Source organism: Gallus gallus, chromosome 2 (assembly GCF_016699485.2).
Source record: "Gallus gallus isolate bGalGal1 chromosome 2, bGalGal1.mat.broiler.GRCg7b, whole genome shotgun sequence".
NCBI lineage: Eukaryota > Metazoa > Chordata > Aves > Galliformes > Phasianidae > Gallus > Gallus gallus.
In genome coordinates, this window is record NC_052533.1 from 35,730,065 (window position 1) to 35,754,233 (window position 24,169).

Below are 24,169 nucleotides of genomic sequence, written 5' to 3' on the forward strand. Positions count from 1 at the left end.
TTGACTTTTTATACAGTCTGATTGTGATACGGCAAGGGGGAATGGTTTTAAGCTAAAAGAGGGGAGATTTAGTTAGATATTATGCAGAAATTCTTTACTCAGAGAGTGGTGAGGCACTGGCACAGTTTGTCCAAAGAAGCTGTGAGTGCACCATCCCAGGATGTGTTCAGGACCAGGTTGGATGGGGCTTTGGGGAACCTAATCTAGTGGGAAGTGTTCCTGCCTGTGGCAGAGTGTGGAGCTAGATGGTCTTTAAGGTCCCTTCCATCTCAAGCCACTATGATTAAGGGACTGAAGTCTTGCAAGAAAAAGCATAATTGGGCTTTAATGTTATAACTGAAAGCTTTAATGGATGGATTTAGTATTGAAGAAGATAAGTGGTTTATCATAGATTTTTGTCTAGTTGACTTTTTACCTGTGAGGGTGGCAGTACTGGGGACTGTTGACTGCTGTAAATATTAGTACGCTTGTATGTACTCTATGCTGCAATGGTGAATTAGGTTTTTCTTACTTGGCTTGTAAATCTAATACTACACATTGTTTCTTCATAGCCAGGTTGTTAACAGCAGAAGCCACTGAGTTCTGAATCCTGGAACTTGCTTTCAAGAACTTGAAACAAAGGACTTCTTTCTAATTTGGGCATGGCTAATCGTGGAGCAACAAGACCCAACGGGCCAAATGCTGGAAATAAAATTTGCCAATTCAAATTAGTACTTCTAGGAGAGTCTGCAGTTGGTAAATCAAGTTTGGTGCTTCGTTTTGTAAAAGGACAGTTTCATGAGTTTCAAGAAAGTACAATTGGAGGTGAGAAAATTATTCTTTTTATTTCACATTTTTATTCTTTCTGTTTTCTTTCCATTGACTGCCTTGAATGTTAAGGCAATTCCAGAATGGGTCATTGACAGCAAGGATCAAATCTGAACTGAAGTCTGTAACTTATAAAAATAACTGTAGTTGGTGCAAAGATGTACCACGCTTTGATGTCAGACAGACAAAGTAAACATGTGCTTGAACTGCATGGTTCTGGGAAGTGGACTTTATGTTGAATTTTGTTATGTGGGTGGGTATGTGGCTATTTGAGTTGCCCTACATGCATAAAGCATAGAATAACCATTCAGGTATTTTGGTGTTTTTTGAGACAAAGAACTACATCTTTCAAAAACGTTGTAGTGTAATTTATGCAGCCTGTTGTTTCTTTTGAACTGGGAGAACTCATGTGTTTACACATGAATGATTGTTGAAGTGTAAAAATCTTCAAAGCCTACAAAAATAAAGCCAACATAAATTTCAAACATCACCTTTTTTTTACATCATCACCTGTTTCTGAGTGTTAGGTATATGTTTTTTGTATCTCTGCCAGCATACACAAAACTTTTTTCTCCTTTAATAGTTTTACTTATTTTTGACTTGGTACCTTTTGTAATAGATTTAGTACAGGTGTTAGTATGAAAGGTTTGTGTATCACCTCATATGCTTTATGGTGATATAGAAGGCATTCCAAAATATATATTGAAAAGTCAACAAAAGAAAGTTTGGGTATAGTGAATAATAATAATAAAACTAATATTTTTTCACTGATTAATTTTTTTTTCATTTCCACTGATTATTTTTTTTTGTAAATTCATTTAAAGCCCTTTTTGTATTCCCTTTTTGTGTCTGGGTAGGATTAGGAAAAACCTAAACTGTTCCACTATATAAAAGCTATACGAAGGTTAGAAAAGACTCTATGCTCATGTGTAATCTGTATTAGTTTACTCTTCTGTTTAAAATAGAAACACGGAAATGCCATACTATACAATTGAGAGACATTAAATTCAGCAGTGTTGGGATTCAGAAAGTTTTCTGTAGAGAAAGCTGTCCAACTGTAGGCTGCATTTGCTTTAGGCATAATTATCTTTGTGTTCAGAAGGGCCTTTTAACAAAGAGAGGCTTATGTGCATTGTGAGCTTGAATAAGAACTTCTGAAAGAATGCAGTGAAAAGCAGACATTGGACAGTGCTGTGTTTGATAACTGGACTTGGCCACTTCAAACTAATGCAACAGTGCTTGTTAGCTACTTAAGGCAAAGTATGGCAATAAAGGATAGTAGGCTTTTAGATAATTAGCATAGTTAATTATCAATTAAGTATGGTCTTGCAATCTAGAAGAAAGTTGATTGTTAGCGGAAATTAACTGACATTCTTTTGTAGTCATTGAGTGGTTCCTTTCAACAAAAACAAGAGGATGAGAAGGAATAAAACACTTGTTTTAATATATTTCTCAGTGCATTCCTTCATTTATTGGGAGTAGGTATATTCCTCTCTTGAAGACAATAATATCTTGTAGAACTTCAAATTCCACTTGTTTAGCATCTTGTCTCTGCCTTGGAGAAATGTAACATTCTGATGATTGATGAGGAAACCCTTAGTACAGCACAGAATGGGCTGGTTGTGGGTTGTTTTTTTTTTTTTTTTTTGAATCTTCATTCTGTTTTTGAGCTGCTTAAGTAGCTGGTAAGGGAAGCCCATTTTACCAGTGCTTGGATATTTAGCATTCAGAGACCTAGTGATATAACATTGGAACATCAAAGCCTTTTTCTTCTTCAGCCTGCTTGCTCATCTCTGGTGGATGCTCATATCTCTGATACAGGAGCATTTGACTGCTTAGTAGCCAACTTGTCTACATTAGTTGTAGCATCATATATATAAAGATTGATTTGCTTTTATTGTAATAAGCTGAGTTGAAGGAGCAGGAGCAGTTCAGGAGTGATTCATAGGCTACAGTGTCTTGGAGTATGTGGGACAGAATAATATCCAAGGTGTGCAAGAGTTACTGGTCAATGCTGCTTAAGGCATTTGATTTAAACTGACCGTCATCTGTGAACCTGTGTTGATGAGAGTCCCAGTTCCTTTCTACCAAGTAGGGGGCTTCCTTTAGCATCTCCTTGAAATTTTAGCATAATTTTGAAATGTGGTTTCTATAGAAACACCCCTGTGTTTCTAGTATGTAATCTTAATCTGAATGGAAAGTATTTTCTAGGAGTAACTGTTAGAAGTCTTGCTATTAACTACTTACTGTTTTCCTGTGACTATAAGGTAACTTAGGGTAATAATAGATGTAGGTTTTAGATATGCAGATAAACATGTTAAGCTGTAGTGGCAGAAGATACAAGTTTCCCTGAAACTGCAGGCGGTGGAAAACATGTTTTGAAGTAATTTTTGAGTTGACTTGCAAGGGGAAAATATACCTTTATGACTGCTGTGTGAGCAAGAAAATTTCAGAACTTATTTGTACTTCTATAACCATTAACTAAGGTGGGATTGTCAGGAACTGGAAATCAAGGCTTTAATATACTGTTCAAATAATGTAGATGTAGTCCAGAATTGTACATGTCAGAGCTGTTGGAGTGTAGCATGAAGAAATGCTGTTTGTTGCATCAAGATGAGATGTATCTAGTAGGTAAGAGAAAAATCTTGTGGTTGCTGAGATGAACTGTTAGAAAAGAATAATGGGAATTCTTCCTGACTTCTGCTTCCATGCCTCTTTAATGTGAGGAAAGGTTGGTTATTTAATTCTTCTGCATCTATCAGTTGCAATCTATTGGCTTCAGACCTGCTATATTTTAATAATAGGCTTGAGTTGTCAAGGAAATCATGCTTGATTCATCTTTTGTGAACGTAATTTTATATAAGCAGACTTCTGGTTTCAGCACTTCTGTCTTTTTTGTAGCTGCTTTTCTAACCCAAACTGTGTGTCTTGACGATACAACGGTAAAATTTGAAATTTGGGATACAGCTGGGCAAGAGCGGTATCACAGTTTAGCACCTATGTACTACAGAGGAGCGCAAGCAGCTATAGTTGTATACGACATTACAAATGAGGTAAGTACAATTCAAGAGGGAGTTGTGGGGGTTCTTAGTGGTCTTGTGTCTGCTGTTTTTTATATATAACTATCTCGTGTGTATCTGTATCAATTCATCACTTAATGTTGGTCTGTGTGATGTTAATTTGTGCCTGGAATCCTTTCTTTCCAAGAGACCCCTTATCGTGTTCTTTATATTAAAAAGTAATAAAATAATAATAAAAAAAAACAACTAGAGAAAGCAAATGCCTTTGCAGAGTTTTTTTCAAACCCACCTTTTTATCAGTTCATCTGGATTGAAATGTTACTCATCACACTACTGGTGCTGAATTGTTTTTTATGGTGAAAGATGTTGCATTCATATGTTATTGCTGCTAAATAAAAGGTAGGGATCAAAGGCAGCATATTCTACTGATGCTATAACATAACATTATTTGATTTCTTTTTGTTTGAACTTGCTTTGTATGCTTTTTGTAAAAATGAGACTTAAAACAAAACTTCCAAAAAACCCAGCATCCTTCTACTGTAATGGTGGTCAATAATTAGAAATGTTGAGAATCCTTGAGTGTATTCATAAACTTGATTCTTCTAGAGGAGAAAATTTCCAATTTTCTATCAACAGTTTCTCTATCTTTACATAGTCTGCGTAAATCTTTGTATCTTCATTTACTTTTTCAGCATTGCCATACAAACTAGGGTAGGAATGTATCATTTAAAAAACTGTGTGCGCACCTTTAGACAGAGGTAGCAGCCTTGCTTTAATTGACATTTTGCTTGAAGTATAAATAACAGAGATTGGGATAATAGGTGAGTGCAAAAGGATGGTAAAACTCAACTTGCATCATTTTGCAATCATTAACAGGAGTCCTTTGCCAGAGCAAAAAACTGGGTCAAAGAACTTCAGCGTCAAGCAAGTCCTAACATTGTAATAGCTTTAGCAGGAAACAAAGCTGATCTAGCTAACAAAAGAGCTGTGGATTTCCAGGTATGTGCATATCTTATGTTTATAGAAATAGCTGTTTTTTGGAGGAGAAGGTAAATAGGCCTACTGACGAGTTTATTTGCGTAGACCAGGTGGTTGTCACAGAGGTCATGCTGTTAAATATAAACCTCAAGTGAGACTAATTCTAGATGCTGCTGAAAAATCTATTTTTGTACAAACAATATATAGCAATAGACTTTTTTTGAACAAGTAATTAAGTTTGAAGAATTACTAATTTATTTGCATATCTTTTAGGCTAATTGAATTTCTGTTCTATGATATGATCTCCTCCTGTCTTCCTCTCAAAATTATCTGTAATTACAGTGTTAGTGGAAGCAATAGAATGATCTCCACAGAGTTCATTCCTAAGCTCTCTGACTTGTCCACAGGGGAATTTTGAGAATCTGCTGATACAAAGGTGATTGATAGACTTAACTTGCCTAGGGTATACTGTTGAAGCAGTGTTCAGCTTTTAATTGTGCTTTTCATGACATTGTTTTTGTTTATGTTGATGTGCTCATCTGTTACGTTTATCTTCTTGAAAAGTTGGTTAAACTTAGTTATCAGAAAATGACTTCCAAAGCAAATGAAATTCACTACAGATATTCTCATCCATTCAGGACTGACTGATCTTAAGAAAACTGATTCAAATACATATTTATTTATTAGTCATTAATTCCGTTACTGTTTTCATCTGTGCCATTGTGCAAGGTACTACTGCGTATGATAATGAATCCTTTTTATTACTTTAGAAATCAGTCTGTGAAAATTAGTAGTTATAGGTATTTTTCAACCTAAATTCAACATTCTCAAAAATCTTATTTTTCATGTCAATTGCAGCATAAAAAATACCACAGAAAAATCTGGTGTTCTGTGGAAAATTTGCAGTATGTGACAAATGCTTTGTATCTGTATACGTAAAAAACTTAATCAAATTTAATTATCAAAGGAGAACTACCTATACTGATATTTTTTGTTAGTTTTGATTCTTATAGTTATGTTCTTAACATTTTTCATTGTCATCTTCATGTTTTTGCGAATGACTATCAAACCCATTTCAGATTTTTAAGTATTGGTTAATGTGTTATTTCTGATACAGTTACATAGGTCTTAGCACATGTTACTTAAATGAATATTGAACTAGACTGCAGTTTTTCTTCTTTTTCATCATAGGTATTATAATTTGGCTTTATGCAGACTTCCTGTTGGATTCAGAGGCAGTTACATAATCTGAAGACACCAGGGATTCATAGCTGAACTGGCTAACAGGAAGTGGCAAAAAAATAGGGAACAGAAATATTTCAGATGTGTATTTCAGATGGAAATTCAGACTGGTAAAGGAGATCATATGACAAGACATTAGATTTTCCCTATTAGTTTTATAATACTGACAGAAATCCTCTAATCTAAAACTTCTGATCAATCTGCCTTAGTGGATGAAAGATTGAAGGTAGTTCTTTATAGAGGTGATAATGGGCTTTTTGGCATTTGAAGGCACTTTCTGTTGCTTATTTATTCTTGCTATTACAGCTAGAGTCTTGTAGTAGGATTGTCTTTCTAATATTTAATATCTGGAATATTACTTTTTTTAAGACAAACAAGGATTTCAAGATTGCATTTCTTTTAACTGCTTGATGGAGTTACAACTTCCTTGTAGCTAATGAATAACACGCTGTCATGAGTGTTTCAGCAAACCTTTTTTTTTTCAAAATGGAATAGAAATTCTTCCTCAGTAGCAGCAAGAGTATGATGTGTAATAAAGTGAGGCTTTACCTTTTTTAAGAACGGACTAATGCAGTATTTTCTTTCAGGAAGCACAAGCTTATGCAGATGACAACAGTTTATTGTTCATGGAGACATCTGCCAAAACATCGATGAACGTAAATGAAATATTTATGGCAATTGGTGAGTTGGTGGGGGAGAGAGAGAATTATAATTGTTTTCTTGAGATTCATGTAATCAGAAGCATCCTAACTCAAGCTCTGTCAGACTTTCACATAAATTATCTTTCTTTCTGTGGCATGGAAGTTTCATTAGGCTCCTTCAGCTCCTTTATGATGTTGAGATAAACTTAATTGAAGCATATTTGCGCAGGTCTTCTGTCAAGCATTTAGAGTTTGGATTAATTTGTAGAAGCTGAACAGGCTCAGATTAACTTGAATTCTGTCAGCAAGTTTCATGTAAATGTTTTCATGTTGTGATCAGTGGTACTGCTTCAAGTTGAAGCAAAATTAAGCTGTAGTTGCTGTTATATATTTAAAAAAACAAAAACAGAAACCTTTCCGTGGTATATTTAACCGTTAAAAGTTTTACATAGTTTTCATAGTTTTACTTGAACAAATCCAAAACATATTTTATGGTTATCACACTAGTATAAGAATGTAAGTATAACTGTATAAATAAGTGACTCTTAATGTTATGCTTTTTGCAACAGATCTCACACTGCATTGGGTAGGTGCGAAAGCTATAATAACGTACTTATCATACAATCATAATTGAAGTTGGAAGCATATCAAAGTAGGAGATGACAGTGACTTGCTTTAAAGAAGTCAAGAGTATTCATTTTAGTCTAATTAGAGTATTTGCTAAATGCTGTTTTATATTAAAATTGGTTGAATTCCAAATGCAGCAATGTAAAATGCAAAGGGTGTGCCAAGAATGAGCGTATGTGTTTAAATTCAAAATCTGAGTACAAGTGAAGGGTACTGTGTGTGAAAAGTGAATTTAGTAATGTATTTTTAGCACTAACATTCCTTAGGAATTTCTATAAAGGTGCTAACGCATAGCAGAAACTTGAAATTACTAACGATCTTCTGAATTCCCTTGATAGATATAATGTATTTCATTATTTAAAAAAAAGGGGGAGAAAGAAAGTGGGCTCTCTTAGGTGGGTTACTTGCCCTATTTAATAACCTTAATTAGAGTAGTCACTCTTTCTAGGAGGAAACAGTAACGTATAGTGTTGAATAACTGTATTAATCTGTTTCTCATGTTGCACTATGATGACCTCTCTTGCTTTCAAAATAAATTGTTTTTAAAGAGCCCTTACCCTTTTCTTTGCAAACCAGTAAAGTGAAAGGTAACCTAATGCAGTTCAAACTTCCAGCCAATGCAAGTTAAATTATGACTATAGCAACACTTTACAGCAAGTGCTCTCTCTATATTAACTATAAATATGTGGGTGAGGGGTGGGGGGTGAACAGAATTCTAAGTAGAAAATATATTTTTGTCACAAGTGCTGGAGGTATCACTGTATTTAATGGTACAGAAACGCTCAATTATAGTCCTCTTTGCAGGACTACAGCTCAGCTTCAAAAATTTTTTTTAACATTGTGATGCAAACTGCATTTTTAAAATAAATGTGAAAAATGAATCTTCAAATTCTGTTGGGATTTTTGTAATTTATTATATAAACAGTAATTCTTACCTGTTGCTACTTTAATGATGTACGCAATAGATTTGATGAAAAGTGCGTACTTAGTGCCTGGGTATTTAGTCTGCAAGGTTCCTAGTCCATGTGAGTATTCTCTAGGTGAAATGGGTGAAATTCAAACTTAGCATTGCATCAGAACAAGATCTGTGTAGCCCTCAGCTTAGAATAGCCTTTTGCACAACATGGGTTCATTTCTAAGGACGTTATGTAAATGTGATCTTCCAAAAATGTGAGAAAAGTCAAAAATGAGAACACGGAAAGGAGTGGATGCAAGCTACAAATGCTTATGAGTTAACTGCTTTAGAGCTTGCTCAAGGCTCCCAGTTATTGGAAAAAAAAAAAAAAGCTCATTTCCAGTATCTATAATCTCAAGCAACAGTGCTGTGAAGATGGTTTTTTTTTTTTTGGCTGATGCTGTGTCTCTTCATACTGTCTTTGCAGCTTAGTGTCATGAGAACTCTTGGGTTCTGTTAACTGAGTTAATCTTTTTGATGTGCTAGTTTTCTTACTGCTGCCTGTTTCTGTAGTTGAATTTCATTCTTTTTTTGGAAAGTTGTTCTTGAAAATGTTGGCCAGCATTATAATTCTGGAATCACAATATGCAGCCAGAAAGTAGAACAGGAATAGTGGTTGGGTCCTGATAACATGAGCAAGACAGTCCCGTGGAAGTCCTCTGAAGTAGACCTTACCTTTCTCTCTGTCAGAAAATTACTCCAAGGAGTTCCTACTGGGAAGGGTAGTGCTTGTCACCTGCATTTTCCATGTCTGATTGAGAGTTATCCTCAAGCTACAAGGGTAACAAAAGTTAGCACAGTAAATTGATTTATAAGAACTGGACATAAGATGCATCTTGGAGGGAGGGGAGGGAAAGAAAAGGAGGGGTTTGATCTTATGCTGAGGACCATTTCTTAAGTTATTTGCAGTGTTTACTCTGGATAGTTATCTGGGCAGTGGATTGACCCATTTCTCTCTGTTGTGTCCTCTTTCACTCTTTCTGTATCTTACCCTTGACATTCTTATCTTAGACTATTCTGTGTAGATGAATTTCCTGCAAGAGCTGTCACTTTGTGACATAGCACAGCATGCCTAGGCAGATACATTTTTACTGCTCAAGATACTAATGCATTTTGCTCTTAAATCTTAGATATGATAGTTAATCATTAAGAAGTGTCTTAACTTCTATTACTAACACATTGAATTGAATCAGACTTTATAATGATAATGTTGATATGTTTATAGAACAGTGAAGTGCTGTTTGTGTACTCTGATGATTTAATCTCACTACAACATTTAACCTCTTATTTTTTTGTTTATTTTGTAGCAAAAAAATTGCCAAAGAATGAACCACAGAATACAGGAGCCAGCTCTGCCAGAGGAAGAGGAGTAGACCTTACTGAACCCACACAACCACCCAAGAGTCAATGTTGTAGTAACTAAAACATCAATTGCTTTAAACTGTTCTGAATATTCTTCTGCTTCCTAACTGTTAATAACCATGGAATTGGAGTGCTTAACCTGGCCCAGTACAGCTTCCAAACAGCGAAGAGACTTACAATAATAGTCAAGTTTATGATACAGAATTTCCTTTTGACCTAAAATTTTAACGTGCATGTATCCACCGCTGTCTGTAATGTTTCAGCATAGAGGAGTGATGGAAGCGGAATAAACTTCCTTCAGTTGAAAGGTTTTAAAAATCGCTTTCCATTAGGGATATAGAAGACCTACTTTCCATGGACCTAATTGGCCAGTTCCTGTTGCTTCAATACTGATTACTGTTACAATGAATAGAATTTGAACTTTTCATAATTCTCAGTTGTGCTTTAAGAATTTTAGAAACAGGGTCTAAAAATTAAACTCATTCACAGTATTGATGCAACCAGTTGTTTCTGCAGGTATCTACTGTTTAGTTATACATTCCATAGTTTAATAACTTAATCTCAAATACTACTTGCATTAACAATTTTAAGATCCCTATGCTTGCAGGAAAGTGGATTTTTAGTTGGTACACTGTATGTAAATTATATCAACCCAATTAGTTGTCTAAAGAGAATAGGATAAATCAAGTTTAACTTCATTTCTAATCTGTTCAGAAGGTACAAACCAGTAAATTCATCTTTACAATATAGGATATTTTTCCTTTACAAACTGTAAGAGCTCTTCAAGTAAAACCACAACAAACTTGGTGTCTGTGACTTTTTTCTTGGTTTTGATCATTGCTGGCCATTACAGTTTGTTTTTCCCCTGAGGAAAAAAAAAAAAGCGCACTAACTATTATGGACATTCAACTTGATTTTAAATTTGGATATTAATGTACTGTAAATAGGTACTCTGCATTGTAGTCTACATTTGTTTAATACTTTCTGTAATATTTAAGAGTTGCTTAAAGGTATACAGAATGTACAGTTACTTAAAGCTAACTTTTTTCCTCTCTAATCAAAGGGGGTTCTAAGTTCTTCCTTTATGGCTAGAACAGTAATAAATGATGCTCCTGTATCTGTAACATAAGTACTGCTGTCTGTCAATAATGAACTTCGCAACTTTGTTTTCCAAAGTACATTTTATTTTGACCTGTCCAGTATATTGCACTAATTCTTAGTTATTTTCATTATATGAAATCTACCAAGTGTGTCAGAAGAGATGAATTAGTCTATTTAAATGTTGAACTGATAGCAGAAACTTACTTGTGCAGATTTTTAATTTGCAGTAATCTGGGTTTAGCAAGGCAAATGACAGTTCACCAGTGTTTAGTTTTATATTGAGGTGCTCAGGTTTGAATAAAGTGGTTAAAAAAAAAAAGTTTGTGATTACTGTTTCTTATTGTGAGGTTCAGAAGCATTTATTTATTTTGTTTGAACAGTTTGAGAGTACATGTCTGATTTGCTATATGGGTCAGCATTTAAGGTGATTGCAAGTAACTTCATGACACAGCTAAACATAAGCTTGTGCTGTGTGTTCTGTGGGACTCCATTTGTCATATGATACCTTTTAAATGTTGAGTTAGTTTGGTAACTTATCACATCCGTTTAGAAGTACAACCAAAACAGTGATATTATCTCTTGAACCTGCATCTAGTGCAGCCTTTACCAATTGTTCACTGATGTAGCTTGCTGCATTGTCATAGAGTGCCTTGGAAGTGACCCCACCTTTTCCTGCAATTTGTGATTCACAACCGGACAGGTATGTTTTTGTGTCCTCTTCAAAATGTGTAGGTGGCTTACAATCCACTGGCAGTGTAGTCTTCAGCAGTTGCTGGCCAGTATAACCTACAGGCTTGTCACGTGATACCTTAAAATCTGTTTTTTCAGCCAGTTGTGGATCTGAGTCATAAATAGATAGATATGCTTTTGTACAATGTTGAGTCTGCAGGTAACTTGGACTAGTTGCATGGATAATGTCTGTTTCTTCTGATTCTGTGGTTTGTGAATGTGGCAGAGAACTGTTACGTAGATAAACTTTTCTGTCCTCTGACTGTTTCAGTTCTTCAGAGCTGACTTCTGTGCTAGAATCACACTGTTTTATCCCTCTTTTCTTTGGACCTATCTCATCATTACTGAAAAGTATCGGTTCTGGATCAGCTTGATTGTTGTGGTCATCAATTTCCTTAGGAACAACTCCATTTTTACTTTGCAAGTAGCTCGTCCTAGAACATTTTGGCTTTCCATGTGTAAGGCTGCTTTTTGAGTCAGGGAGAAAAATCTCCGTATTGGAGTCCAGCATCTCTGTTCCAACTTGCTGATAATTCGTAGCCTTTGAGTCTCTTAACTCTTCTTCAGAAAGGGGTATCAAATACTGGCAGTTATACAGAGAAGCCCCATTTTGTTGAATACATTCATACGTTCTCAGATAATGAGTGAATGTGGTTAGTGTTAATGCACATACTTGCTTGTAATCCAAAACCTCCCAAAGCCCGTTAGAAGCTAAAATGAGAAATTGACAAGAATCATCAATTGGGACAGAGATGCTATGAGGTACAGGTATAACAGATCTTTTTAGTACGGGATCTCCGTGATATCCAAGACCTCTTGTAGTTCTAAGGTGACCCTCTACTAATCCATCTGGTTCATTAGTGCTGATGTTTCCATCATTCTGAAGTATGCGTTTTTTCTCCCTTACATTAGAAGTGCTGTGCTCTTCTGAGAGGTGATAACTCTTGCCATTTTTACATAAAACTGCATGTGTGTTACCTAGAAGTAAAATAAATATTTTGAACTATAGCCCAATGATCATTTTTTTCTTACATTGCTGTAATATCTTTTGCTAAAGACTGAGGGAGAAAAAAAATCATAGTTCAATTTCTACTATTGTAGGCAGCAATATGACTATAAATTAATCCAGTTCCATTTTACAGCAAGATTTTGTGGATGTTTCTTTTCCCCTCCCACTGCTCAGAAGACTATTCTAGAATCTTGTTTTTCTGAGTGCAGCTAAACTTTTGTGAGGAATCTGTGACATTTCAAATTGGCCTAACATGCAGTCTGATAGAAATGTTTCAGTTGAAGCTCTTAATTGAGTACATAAGGATGGTGTCAAGTACTCTATTTCTCATGTACTTTTCTAGGAGAGAGCGTGCTCTCAAACCATTGTGGCTGAATGTCCATCAGAAAGCAAGTTCAAACTATTTAAAGCACTATGAAATAGCTAGTAGCTGAAAAATAATTTGGATAATATTTAGGATTTGCAGTTCATTAGCATGATGCCTTAAGGCTATTCTTTGGGTAAGGAACTCAAGGGAGTAGGATTTTTTTTGCAGTCATCTTAGACTAATTTCTTTCCTTTAGTAGAAATAGGTACTTTCTTCCACTTAATTATATTGAAATCCAGAGATGAGAGTGGAAAACGTATTGAAAATTGCATCACTCCAGGTGATCAGCCTTGTCAGACTTGAATGCAGGGTATAAAGGAAAGCATCTCTGAAACAAGATGTGCAGTGTTTGAGATCCCTCAGAATAAGACCCTAACTGAAGGCCTAACCAAGAGCATAATGTAACCCGTGTGAAAAAGTTTCTCTGCTAGGGAGTAAAATCTGGATTGCTTTTGGGTGCAGATTTGTCTGCAATCTAGAGATAGAGCAGAAGAGCCAACAAGAACCAGGTGACCTACTACTGTGAGACAAAATACAGCAAACAGTGCTGCTGTTTCTGCTCTGTCTGCGAGAACACAGTCCTGGGGGAAAAATTGTTTGTTGTGAAAATCTTTTTTTTCTTTGGTGGTGGAAATTAATGTGTTAGTTTAAATGTATACTTATAAGTTGTTCAAATGCAAGGACTTAAATCGTAAAAGGCTTGAAGTATCTCTGATCAAGTTGACTTACAGAGCTTGAGCTTACAGTATCTGTAATGGAAGCCAGCATACTGGGAGGAAAGGATGCAGGCAGGTAATTAGAACCAGAAAATATAAGTTGGGTGAATTATCTACTACATTTTCTTGCATTCATCCTATGCCTCAAGCTCATTGTGTTTAAAAAGTATTTTCTGTCCTAATACAGTGAAAACAATTGCAGTTATTTAATCTGAAAATATTGACCTTTATGTGTATTCTATATACCATTATGCGTGTGACAATATCTCTTGCAAGATTAATGTGATCTGGTGCTAAACTACCAGTTATGATACCAGTAAGCTCTGGTGGCTGGAAAAATGCTTGTTGAAGATAAAGCATGGATATAGTAATAAGTGTTGGGAGAATAGTCAGGAAAGGTGGGTAGAGTACTGTAACATCTTTCAGTATCACTGCATGTTCAGGTTGGCTTAGAATCCTTACATCTGCAAGGAATTGCATATTATTACTATAATTGTTTTTCAATCTTGGATGAGTTGAATACAAATGTGGAATATAATATTTTTGCCTCCCAAAGAAATGAAATATCTTTAAAGATTATCCCTTTCCTTCTTATTTCTGATCTTGATTAATTGCAATCAAATTTTACAGGAAGAAATATGAAGAAGTCATAGAAGCTTTCTGAAAATACTCATCTGAGGAGGAGAAAGTACCACTGTTGATAGAAAAGTAGTGTTAACATGCTTCCTGATAATGATCCTTGAGAATGAGATGAAAGCAGTAGTGCTGGGGATATAAATTAAGCAGAGACTGGAATATACTTGAGACTGTAGACAGCATTTCATTTGAAACTATTCATCAGGCAGCTTTTAAAAAAATAAAAAACTTCTGCTTCTGTATTTCTTTATGGCAAAACATCTTCTGTCACATGTATGCAAGAACTTAACTGATAACAAGAGTTTCCATGTGGGTAGATGTAGTGACTAGTATTGTAAAGGACTGCATGAACTTTAGTGTGATGCCTGCAGCAAGGCTGGAAGGAGAGGCATTAGGAATATAACAGTGTTTCTCATTGTAATTAATAATTGTCTACATTATGGAAAGGTGACCTCCATAAGGAAGAAGGACCGAATAGATTTGACAACAGTAAATCATCGATTTCTGTTTCTGAAGTTGATAGTTCAGATAATCCCTACAGATCCCATTTTGCAGTAGCAATATGAAGTGGCACTTAATGAAACAAATGACTAAGAGAAGAAAATACCTTTAAACGTGTTTCTTTGACACTAGGGATTTATCAGATCTAGAATGTTTGTTTGTGTCCTAAAATGATCGACGCCTTAAGCTTCCTCTTGATTTTAAATAGTTACTGTTTTTACATGGGTCACTTGCATGTGAACAGAATGCTGTCCAGCTATCTGTCTCATGTGAGTAAACCTACTGCCTTAATCCAAATACCATATTGAGGGTTCTCATCTAATAAGCCTGATATTATTGCCTGATGCTGCTGTCAATGTGAAGGAAAGATGGTAAATGTCCCTGTAATTGACAAGTTAAAACAATTGCATCTTTTTATCTCCAAATATGTACTACTAACAAACCTCTAAATTAACTTCACTGTGAAGTGAATCCAGTGTGAAGTGTACATACCTATGTTAGCAATGTGCAGGAGCCCAGCAACATCCTCAGTTGTCCTCGTTAATGAACTTTGACTGCTGTTTTCCAAGTGTTTTCTTTCTTCTGTGTCATCCATATTTTCACTGGGGAGTCTTTCCATCAAACAGGTTACAACTGAGCAGCCACTCCATCGAACTCTAGAAACCTCATTCCTTCCTAGCTGTAAAAGTCTGTCCATTCTCCAGAAGGCCTTGGCATATGCTTTGTGAATCCATTCATAAGTATTTGTCTTATGGGTCTTGTTCTCCTGTCTGTCAGAGAAAATCCTCTCCTTTTTCCTGTAGTCTTCTGTGATTACTGTGGCAAAAGAGTCTAGAATTTGCTGTTCCTCCTTGGTCATTCTATAGGAGGGATCTGTTTGAGCAAGCTGGTCAAGAAATAAAAGTGGAAGCTCTGCTGCAACTGTTTCTGCAGCTGTCGTGCCATGGTGCCCATCAATTAGTCCCAGAAAACATGTATCTGACCTACTTCCATAGTTGTCCACTACAAAAAATCTGTCTTCCATGTCTCTCTGCCACATGGAATTTTTATCTTGGCAAATTGATAATGCCTTTATTGAAGAATTTTTTACATTCTTGAGAGTGTTAACAGTGTTTGTATTGTCAAGATCACAATATAATGTAGAAGCATGACCATCCATAAGAAATTCAAATGAATCATTGATCTTCTGACGATGTCTTTCAGAATTCTTAGGAAGCTTGGTCACTTTTGAAATTAGCTTCTGTCTCTGAGCTAAAAGTGTTTCGTTATCCACCCTTGTTTGTGAGCTATCATAGCCCAACGAAGTTAGGGCTTTGTGGGTTTTTTTGTGATTAAAAAGATGGTGTGGATATATTGCTTGTTGACACACTGAACAGAGAATTGAAATGCCTGTGGCATCTGCATTCTCAGGTGCCATCATGATCTTCTCCAGATGATCCTCCTCATCTCTGCGCGGTTCATCATTGGGTGGCCTTGCTTTGTCCTGTGATTTTTCCTCCCATGTCATTCTATAAAGGAGTTTAACGTGCTATGAATTTTCAGTTCAGTATTTGATAACCACTACATCACTGTAATATGTGACCTGTGTTCATATATGAAATGATGTAAAAGGTGTAAAAACTGTTAAAACTTAGTAACACAGCTAATTCAAGAACTGAAAAAATTGGAAATAGGAAGTGCATTATGCAGTTTGTGTTACCTTACACCTGCTAAGGTCTCAGTCAGTTTTCTGTTTCCTCACTGTGACTTGATGCATAGCTCTGAGCCTTCACGTTGTTAATACTGCAGGCATGAAGTAGTTTCTCATCAGATTTTTCTGTACCTAATCCTCACTTTCTAGACATGATAGTGGAGTAGGTGCATATTGAAACTTAAGAGAGGAAGATGAAAAAAATACCTACCAACTTTGTGTGGGCCAGTAGCATTGATATCTCTCTTTAATCAAATCTTGCACTTTAGGAGTAACTGGCAAAAAATATAAGATTATATATAGACATACAAGATATATTACACTTACACGGATTATATTCTGTTGAAGTTTTCTGCTTACAAGAGCCAGACTTAGCACTGTTAATGTTCTTTTAATGTAGAATGCACTTTGAAAGTGTCAATTTCTGAATTAAGGAAGTATAGGGAAGAGCAAAATATTTCCAAGCAGTGTTTGAGCTTTTAGATCTCTGGGAAACATACTGTCTCGAGCATCTTGTCAGCTTCCCATGGTGCATACCCTCTTCTTCAGCCTCACTGAAGTTTGGCAACTTCATCCTGATTCAAGTTTTCCAGAGCTCCCTATTTACACTTGATACAGCCGCACTTAAAGTAGTTGTTTGGCAACTGTTACCTCTTCCAGGACTTTAGCTGGGAAGGACGCTTTTTTTTTCTCACTCCTTCAGTTCATCACCTCTGAGTTGTAAGAATCTTAAAGCATCAAGTGCCTGTGAGCAGCTGAGGCAGATCAATCATAAAATTTAAAAAGGAAAATTTATTCTATAGGGAGTGATAAATGCTAAGATATTAGCAGAGCTACTTAAACCCTTTTCACATCATTGTATATGTTGTCCTTACAGAGGTGAACCTGAATGTGGCTACAGCTCCCCATCTACTGTGGGACCAGTTTATGGTAAGTGCATTTCTCTATTGGAGTTGAGCGTCAGGGTGCTTCAGAAATGCTACACTGCTTCAGTGGGCAAAATAAGGAGGTACACATTCAAAATGCCAGCAGAAGGCAATCTTGCATAGATCTCTCTCTTTATACTGCATAGTCTGAATTTGGACCTGGGAAATTGTACAGGCCTTGTCACTGCTGTCCTGGTAGTCATGCATTCCTGTCCAAGAAAGGTTAGGGCTAATATATACAGAAAGTCTGGTAAACTGCTTTCTGTCAGCCTATTAAATATACCATATGTAAAATGAGTTCATATATAAAAGCTTGTAGTATTACAGACAAGAAGTTGAAAAATGTTAACAAAATGTTTGTTTGGCTTCAGGAAACTTAGTTCTTAACACTCACACTGTTTATGTCCCTGTAAGTGGGTGTGAGTGCTAACAAATCACTATTTCAGAGAACCAGAACAGTCCTAGTTGATTAGAGTATGAAATAATCAGAATAACATGTATAATAATCCACATAGAATAACAAGATATGCTGCAATTCTTTGGTTGCTATCATTTGGCTCAAATTATTAAAAGATCAGCCACCTTGTTAGATTTTTATATAGTATATGTCTATTGTTCATGCATGCTATATATATTTTACAGTCTGTAAACCTGGTGGCAATAAAAAAGGGAAAAATTCACTATGATCTTTTGTGAAGAAAAAAAGGCTAATTTATATTTTCTTCTCTCCTTGCTTTTCCCTCACCAGGAACAGATGCAGACTTGCAAATATTTTGCTATAGGTTTAAAGGATAGCAGTGAGATATTGCCATTACAACATAGGAAGCTTAAGCTCTTGTAGCCTCAGAGAGGGAAAGAGAAAACACAGCTTTCTAGCTCACTGCAATTTCCCTCTGCCTATTTAGGGGGCCCAAACCTGGCAGTGTTTAATGTTCTGAGCTAAAAATAGCAGTGCAGAGGAGAAGGGGGGAAAAAATAGAAGAATGGGCAGGGAAGCACTGCTTGAGATTACTTGTTTTCAAGAGTAAATATTTTCTTTACTACTTGTGTTCCAGCTAAGAGCCTCTTGGTCAGCTCTCATTCTGGCTTCTACAAAGGTAAGCTGTCCTGCTGCTCTGCTTGCTCATCCACTGCTGTATGCAAGAGAGAGGCCAAACAGAGGCAGAGCACACAGCTGCGGCCATGGGCTTGTGTGACAGAGCACCATTATCTCAGTAACCCTATTTCTGGCAGTACCCTGTAGCTCTGGCACTTCTAGCTGCTTGCTGTTCACATAGCAAGAAGACTTATTTTTTTCCTCCAGTTTTGCCCTGCAAAGTGTTTTTTTTTTTTTGTTTGTTTGTTTGTTTTAAAGAAGTGAAGATGTCACTCATGGAGGTTTAATGATCCAGGATCTGATTTGTGTCCAGAGGAGCCCCGGATGTCCTCATCTCCTTCTGACATGTCATCCATGTCTCCACCCAGAGAATGCTTCATCCTGTCTCATCTTTGTCACAGTCAGCAATTAAGTTAGTATCTAGCTGAAAACTTCTTCCTTCATGAACTCTGTATTACTGTTACTACTAGCTATGTGTCAGTGGCCTTAGGAAAACTCATGGATGCTGAGAGCTGTGCCAGGAAGGTGCATGCCTGCCTGAGGGTGACAGGAGGAGGCAAAGAAGATTTGCATGGAGGTCACTGTTTCACTGAGCTTGTAAGCATTATATTACCAGCTAATATGTATAAACAGGCTGCACTGCTGCCAGTCCTCACTGAACAGGTGAATTCCTCATACCTGCGTACTGAAACTATGACAGGGACTCTTGGCATCACTGGGACTGTGTGATGTGAGGTCCCCACCCAGGAGCCAGAGTGAGCAGCTGCTGCAGCTGTGGTTTTGGCTGTGGCACAGCCTCATAGTGCTTTGCAAACTACACCCTGTCCTGGCAGGTGCTGCCTTGCCAGCAGACCACACATTTACTTGGGCTCTTTTTCATGAGGTCTTCTTTAGCCAAAGCAGCCACAAGCTTATAGCTAGCAGGAAAACACTCTTGCAGGTTATTGAATGCATATACAACCTCCTAAAGGCCCTTTATGTGAAAAGACAAAGCAGCTGTGTCCTATACCTTCCTCCACTTTTAGAAGGGCTGGGCCTCCAAAACCATCTGCAGGAAGAACCATGCATCTTCTTGCAGGTGAGTCAGCCTATGTCAGCACAGCACCTGACTTACTGTGCCTCCAGCAGCAACAGCATAGCTCCAAGGAAGCCCTCTTGTGAAAGGTGGGAAGTGATGGAGATGAACCCAGTGAGTCACATGCTGTGCTGGGGCTTGGGAGCACTCCCAGCACTGGCCCTGATAATAGGCAAGAAAGAAGGAAGTGATTAATAATTAAAATAATTATAGAATAAATTAAGGTAATTGGCCTCCTCACCTCTTAGTGTTGTCCTAAACTGGAACTGTGGGATTCCAGCCCCACTGGTATCATGTCAGCTTGAAACTGCTCACTGCATTAGGTTCTCTTAAAACTATCTTTTGTGACACTGTCCTCCTGGATAGAGGCAGCTCTTCACCAAGAGGCAGGCCTTTGAAGTGGGAGTTAAGTAAACTTCCTCTACCACAGGTACCTTGCACCTGATGGTGGTAGCTGGATTTGTTGTGGTGGGGCAGGGGTGCCAGTTCGTTACCCACCAGAAGCCTTCTGTAGTTATCACCTTAGAGATATAAAAGGGTTTTTATCTTCGTGACTTTTCTGTTTAGATCAGTGTGATATCAAGGGTGCAGCTTGGAGGAGTGAGGCCACATGATTTCCCTGCCCTGCTGCCAGTTGGGGCTGTGTCAAGATACCAGGGGTGGGTGATACCACCACTGCCAGTGAGCCTGTTCCTGGTGTGGAGTGGTTTGGAAAAGGGTCCCAGAAAGCTGTAGAGTTCTCTGCCTCATGGGAGAGCAGCAGAGTAGTAGAGGAAAGGAAAGTTAGAGGATGGAGTAAACAAAAAATAGGGAGGAAGAGGAGGTAAAGGAGAAAAAGATGATACATCCTGTGCCTGCATGAAGCAAGGTAGAGCTTGCTACCTCCTAACAGCACAATGTGAGGCTCTACAGATGACTAAGCAACATCAGCAAACAGCTTCTGAACTTAATTCAAGTGTGTTTCATGTTGCATGGGCAAAGACTGCCTGGGGTAAGTGAGCTCAGCTGCCAACTTCACCCTGATTTGGGTCTTTCAGAACTGACTGTGGTCACTTGGGGTACGAAGTGAATAAAAACAGCAAAGTGCTTCAGCTCTGGTGAGAAGTTTTAGCAACACAAACAGCCACAATTGTTGCACTGACATATTCTCCTTTTTTTTTCCCCTCTATTTTTTCCTTGAAAAAAAAAAAAAAAAAAAGAGGGTGTGACGTTCTCTTTAACAAAGGCCTACTGGTAAATTTTGTAACCTGTGTTATTAAAGTTGCAAGCAAGCACCATGGGAAGTTGACAAGATGCTAGAGACAGTATAATGAACAAAACTGTTGCACTATTACTACTTCTAGTGACTCACAAAATATTGATGGCAGCCCAGATGCCTGGTGACCAAGAGGAGGCCGCTTTGCCCACGAAGAATGTGCTAATGAAAGAACACAATTGGATTATATACTCTGAGAAATTCGCTGGTAGGGGAAGAGTTCCCCTTTCTCCATTTGCATTGAATTCATGAATAAAACAGGTGGGAGAACAGGAGGAGTCCCATCATGAGCAAGAAGGAAGGGAGGGAGAGAGGTGTGGGTTGGGCACAGGGTTCTACCTGGACTGGGAGCTGGGGTCGGTGGGCTCATGGAGCTGGGCCCTGGGTAGGGAGGCTCCTCAGGTTGCTCTGTATCAGGCTGTTATTAGTTGAGTCATTTTATGTGGCCTAGGTAGGCCCCAAAAGCTCCAGATGACAGCTAGACAATAAGCAGGCATCAGGCACACCCTAAGCTGCATTTTAATTTTCCTCTTCTTTCATCAAGAATACAGCCATCTCCTTTGCTGGAATAATGTGCATACTTTTGCATTTAAGTTTGCCTGGTATTCATGGTTAGTCCAGGCATTGGTAGCATACTCTGGATGGGATGAGGGATGGGAACCCCAGCTGTAAGCAGAGCGTCCTGGGGCAACAACAGACTGAAAGGAACCTGAAGAATGTGGGAGCTGGTGTGGACATCACCCAGCTCCTGGCTGGCTGTGGACTAGATGAGCAGCCCTCCCAGAGTCACAGGGCTGCTTACCTGAGCTCACAAGCTGAACAGGAGGCAGTTGGGCTCACCTGGCTGCCACTGCTGCTTGCTAGGAGCTACTTCTAGGCTTGACTTCTCTTGAGCAAACCCACTGAAATGCCCCAAAGGATGGAAACTGAAAGATGTGGCAAGGATTTAAGACAATGCTTGAGTTTGATTCAAAGTTAATATCATCGTATTACATACTTACTGATTGAAAATAAGCACTGCAGCCATTCTCCTGTGCTCAGATTGAACTATGTGTATGTCATAAATGGAAAATAAATACATGCTTGCTTGCAAATTCAATCAACAGAAAAACTCAAAAATATGAAACTGAGAACAACATGTATACAGTAATACATCAGAGCACAATTTTTTCTGCTTTCCTAATGCGATGTAACTTGTTATGGCCAAAGTATATTCCTGAAGCTACTACAAGTCGGCTCAGCCGGTGCTATACCCTGTGTTTCCAGACAGCAAATGGTCTTTTCCTCATACCTTTGGCAATTCTTGCTGAAATTTTAACTGTCCTTGGGGCAGTTTGAGACAAATCCTTGGGGTTTGCTTTGTTTTAAAAACATAATAGCACAAGTTAGAATGGAAACAATGAATTAATAGATGTCACTATATATACATATATATGTATATATATGATATATATATATATATATATATATAAGAGGACTTACCTATCTGCAGTTTAAGTGTGTTTTCTTTTTAAGCTGCTTCTCCATGATAGCAGATAACACTGCATTTGTGGTGACATTGGTGTTTATAAATGTTACTATAGTAACTGTATCCGTAGCCACAGTCTGGTAGACTTAGTGCTCTGGTTATCTAGCGAGCAGAAGGTAAAGCAAAAAGTGGAGATGTGGTGTAAGGCAGACATGCTCTTAAGGCTTCAAGGAGGAACTGTAGGAATATTGAGTTTTGTCTTACTAATCAGTGTGCAATGTGGTTTTGCAATAGACCCTCATAAACACACCATGAAATGTTTTATTTCAGTGGGAGTAAAAACTTACTGGGCTCTTAAGTACCGTGAAGAGAGTGGAGTGAGAAGAATAAGGTTGTTCACCTGGGGAATGATCCTGTGAACCCTTGCTTGTGCAGCTGCAGACATAAAGGGCCTAACACGTTTTGGCAGAACTGCCGAGCTGTGCAAAAATGGTATATGCGTGTTGAGAATTGAAACGGAGAATTCATTTGTGTATGGGTGTGCAAATGACAGCGGGTTACATAAATGCCGTTAACTGTGGAACGGCTCCAGCAGCTCCCGTCAAGCCCAGGAGCCCGTGTCCCAACAACGACCCCCCCGGCCGGTAGGAGCCAACTATTGTTTGAGAGGATCTGCTCGGTCCTCACGTTTGCACAGCAGGGTAAAGCTGAAAGTGAAACTGCGCGGTAACAGTTTCGTTTTCGAGTCCGTGGGGGAAAGTGGAAACGTCGCCGACATAAAGGAACGCGGGCGGAGAGGCTGAGGAAATGATTCTTCAGTGGTTGTTACCATACAGCGGTTGTTTGTCATTCTAAAACGCGATTCGACCACTTCCAGTAACAACAGAGAATTCTCAGATTTAACGGAAGCGAATTTATTTATTCTTTTTATTCCTGTTAATACTCTGCTAAGTCAGGGGCTGCGTTTCCCGTCGCCTCCGAGCGCAGCGGCTCCTCCACCTTAACAGTCCGTCTTAACGCAGCGGGGATGGCAGCAGCCATCTTACGGGTCGCTGTCACAGCTGCCGGGAGGACCGCGCCAGCGCCGGGCTCCGCCGCAGCCTCCCGGGGCCGCCAACCGCCGGGCAGGGGATGGAACGGGGCAGGTGCAGAAATCCGGAGCTGCTTTTTTTTTGCAAGTGCATATTACGCACTGGGATCCCCCTTCCTCTCGGTATTGCAGCCTGAGGTTGACACATCAAAGAGCTGCGGATCGCACACCAGAGCCCAGCCTCAATCCCGACCCTTTAAGCCGCGGTGCCCCGCTGTGGAAGTGCCATGTGCGGTTTCTCACGGCTCGACCGCGATTTTACATACGTGCGGCAGAGCGTAACTTCCTCGGGACTTCTGCGCGCTGAGCGCAGTTACTGCTGTGGGATCATTTGCTCAAGCGCTGCTTTCAATTAAAAGGTAATAGACATAGGATGACCCGCTGTCAACACTTGGTCCCGGACCAAAAGGAGACGTTCCCGGACAATGCGGGGAATGGAGCAGAGGCCCTTTGAGTTTTACGTTTAAAAGAAACTGACAGATATGAGTAGGCTGACTTGGAAATCACCTACAAACCCGTTGAAAAGCAGCCGCAAATCGTGGAAAAGCCCCGCTGAAGTCAAATAAACAGTGGCCCTACGACGGGCAAAGGAGGCGCGGGGGCTTCGCTGGTGAAGCGGCGATGCCGCCACTTCCCCGGGCTCCTCAGCCCCGGGGGCCGAGCCCGCATTCGTCGCCTGCGGCCGCCGCCCGCCTCCGCGCAGCCCCGCGCTTCGCAGCGGCGGGAGGCGGGCGCCGGCTCCCCCCGCCCGGCGGGACGGGAGCCGCCCGCGGAGCGCCGGGGCCCTCCTCCCGCCCCCCCCGGGGAGCAGCCGGCGGCGGCGGCGCGGCGAAGGGGAGGGTCTAGGGCCGGGCGCACCGCGCCGGCCGGCCGGACGG

General features: G+C 39.0%; 3 protein-coding genes across 17 annotated transcripts in view; 2 read left to right on the plus strand and 1 right to left on the minus strand.

Moving 5' to 3' along the window:
- Positions 1-11,052, plus strand: part of RAB5A (RAB5A, member RAS oncogene family) — a 21,654-nt gene extending 10,602 nt beyond the window's left edge. For 2 of the 4 annotated variants that reach the window (XM_046923168.1, XM_015281490.4), the window contains exons 2-6: positions 556-804; positions 3,709-3,860; positions 4,704-4,826; positions 6,635-6,728; positions 9,578-10,439. In XM_046923168.1, coding sequence (XP_046779124.1) covers positions 642-804; positions 3,709-3,860; positions 4,704-4,826; positions 6,635-6,728; positions 9,578-9,693 — 648 coding nt within the window. In that variant the 5' untranslated portion in view covers positions 556-641 and the 3' untranslated portion in view covers positions 9,694-10,439. 4 annotated transcript variants of the gene reach the window in all.
- PP2D1 (protein phosphatase 2C like domain containing 1) lies at positions 11,047-24,051 on the minus strand. 12 transcript variants are annotated; one of them, XM_040696241.2, is made up of 8 exons: positions 22,216-24,051; positions 22,025-22,090; positions 21,574-21,659; positions 20,830-20,895; positions 16,593-16,656; positions 16,391-16,473; positions 15,184-16,199; positions 11,047-12,440 (listed from the first exon to the last, which is right to left on the minus strand). In XM_040696241.2, exons 7-8 carry the CDS (start codon positions 16,196-16,198, stop codon positions 11,254-11,256), a joined length of 2,202 nt encoding a protein of 733 aa, XP_040552175.1. In that variant the 5' UTR covers position 16,199; positions 16,391-16,473; positions 16,593-16,656; positions 20,830-20,895; positions 21,574-21,659; positions 22,025-22,090; positions 22,216-24,051; the 3' UTR covers positions 11,047-11,253. The 12 variants fall into 12 exon arrangements, with proteins under 12 accessions (XP_040552175.1, XP_040552169.1, XP_040552171.1 ...); XM_040696235.2 differs by lacking the exon at positions 22,025-22,090; XM_040696237.2 differs by lacking the exon at positions 22,025-22,090 and having other exon boundaries at positions 21,536-21,659.
- The window catches only part of KAT2B (lysine acetyltransferase 2B), a 42,202-nt gene continuing 41,288 nt past the window's right edge, over positions 23,256-24,169 (plus strand). The window contains exon 1 of the mRNA XM_046937645.1: positions 23,256-23,650. The gene's annotated coding sequence lies outside the window, so the exon portion shown is untranslated. The remainder of the gene's footprint in view (positions 23,651-24,169) is intronic.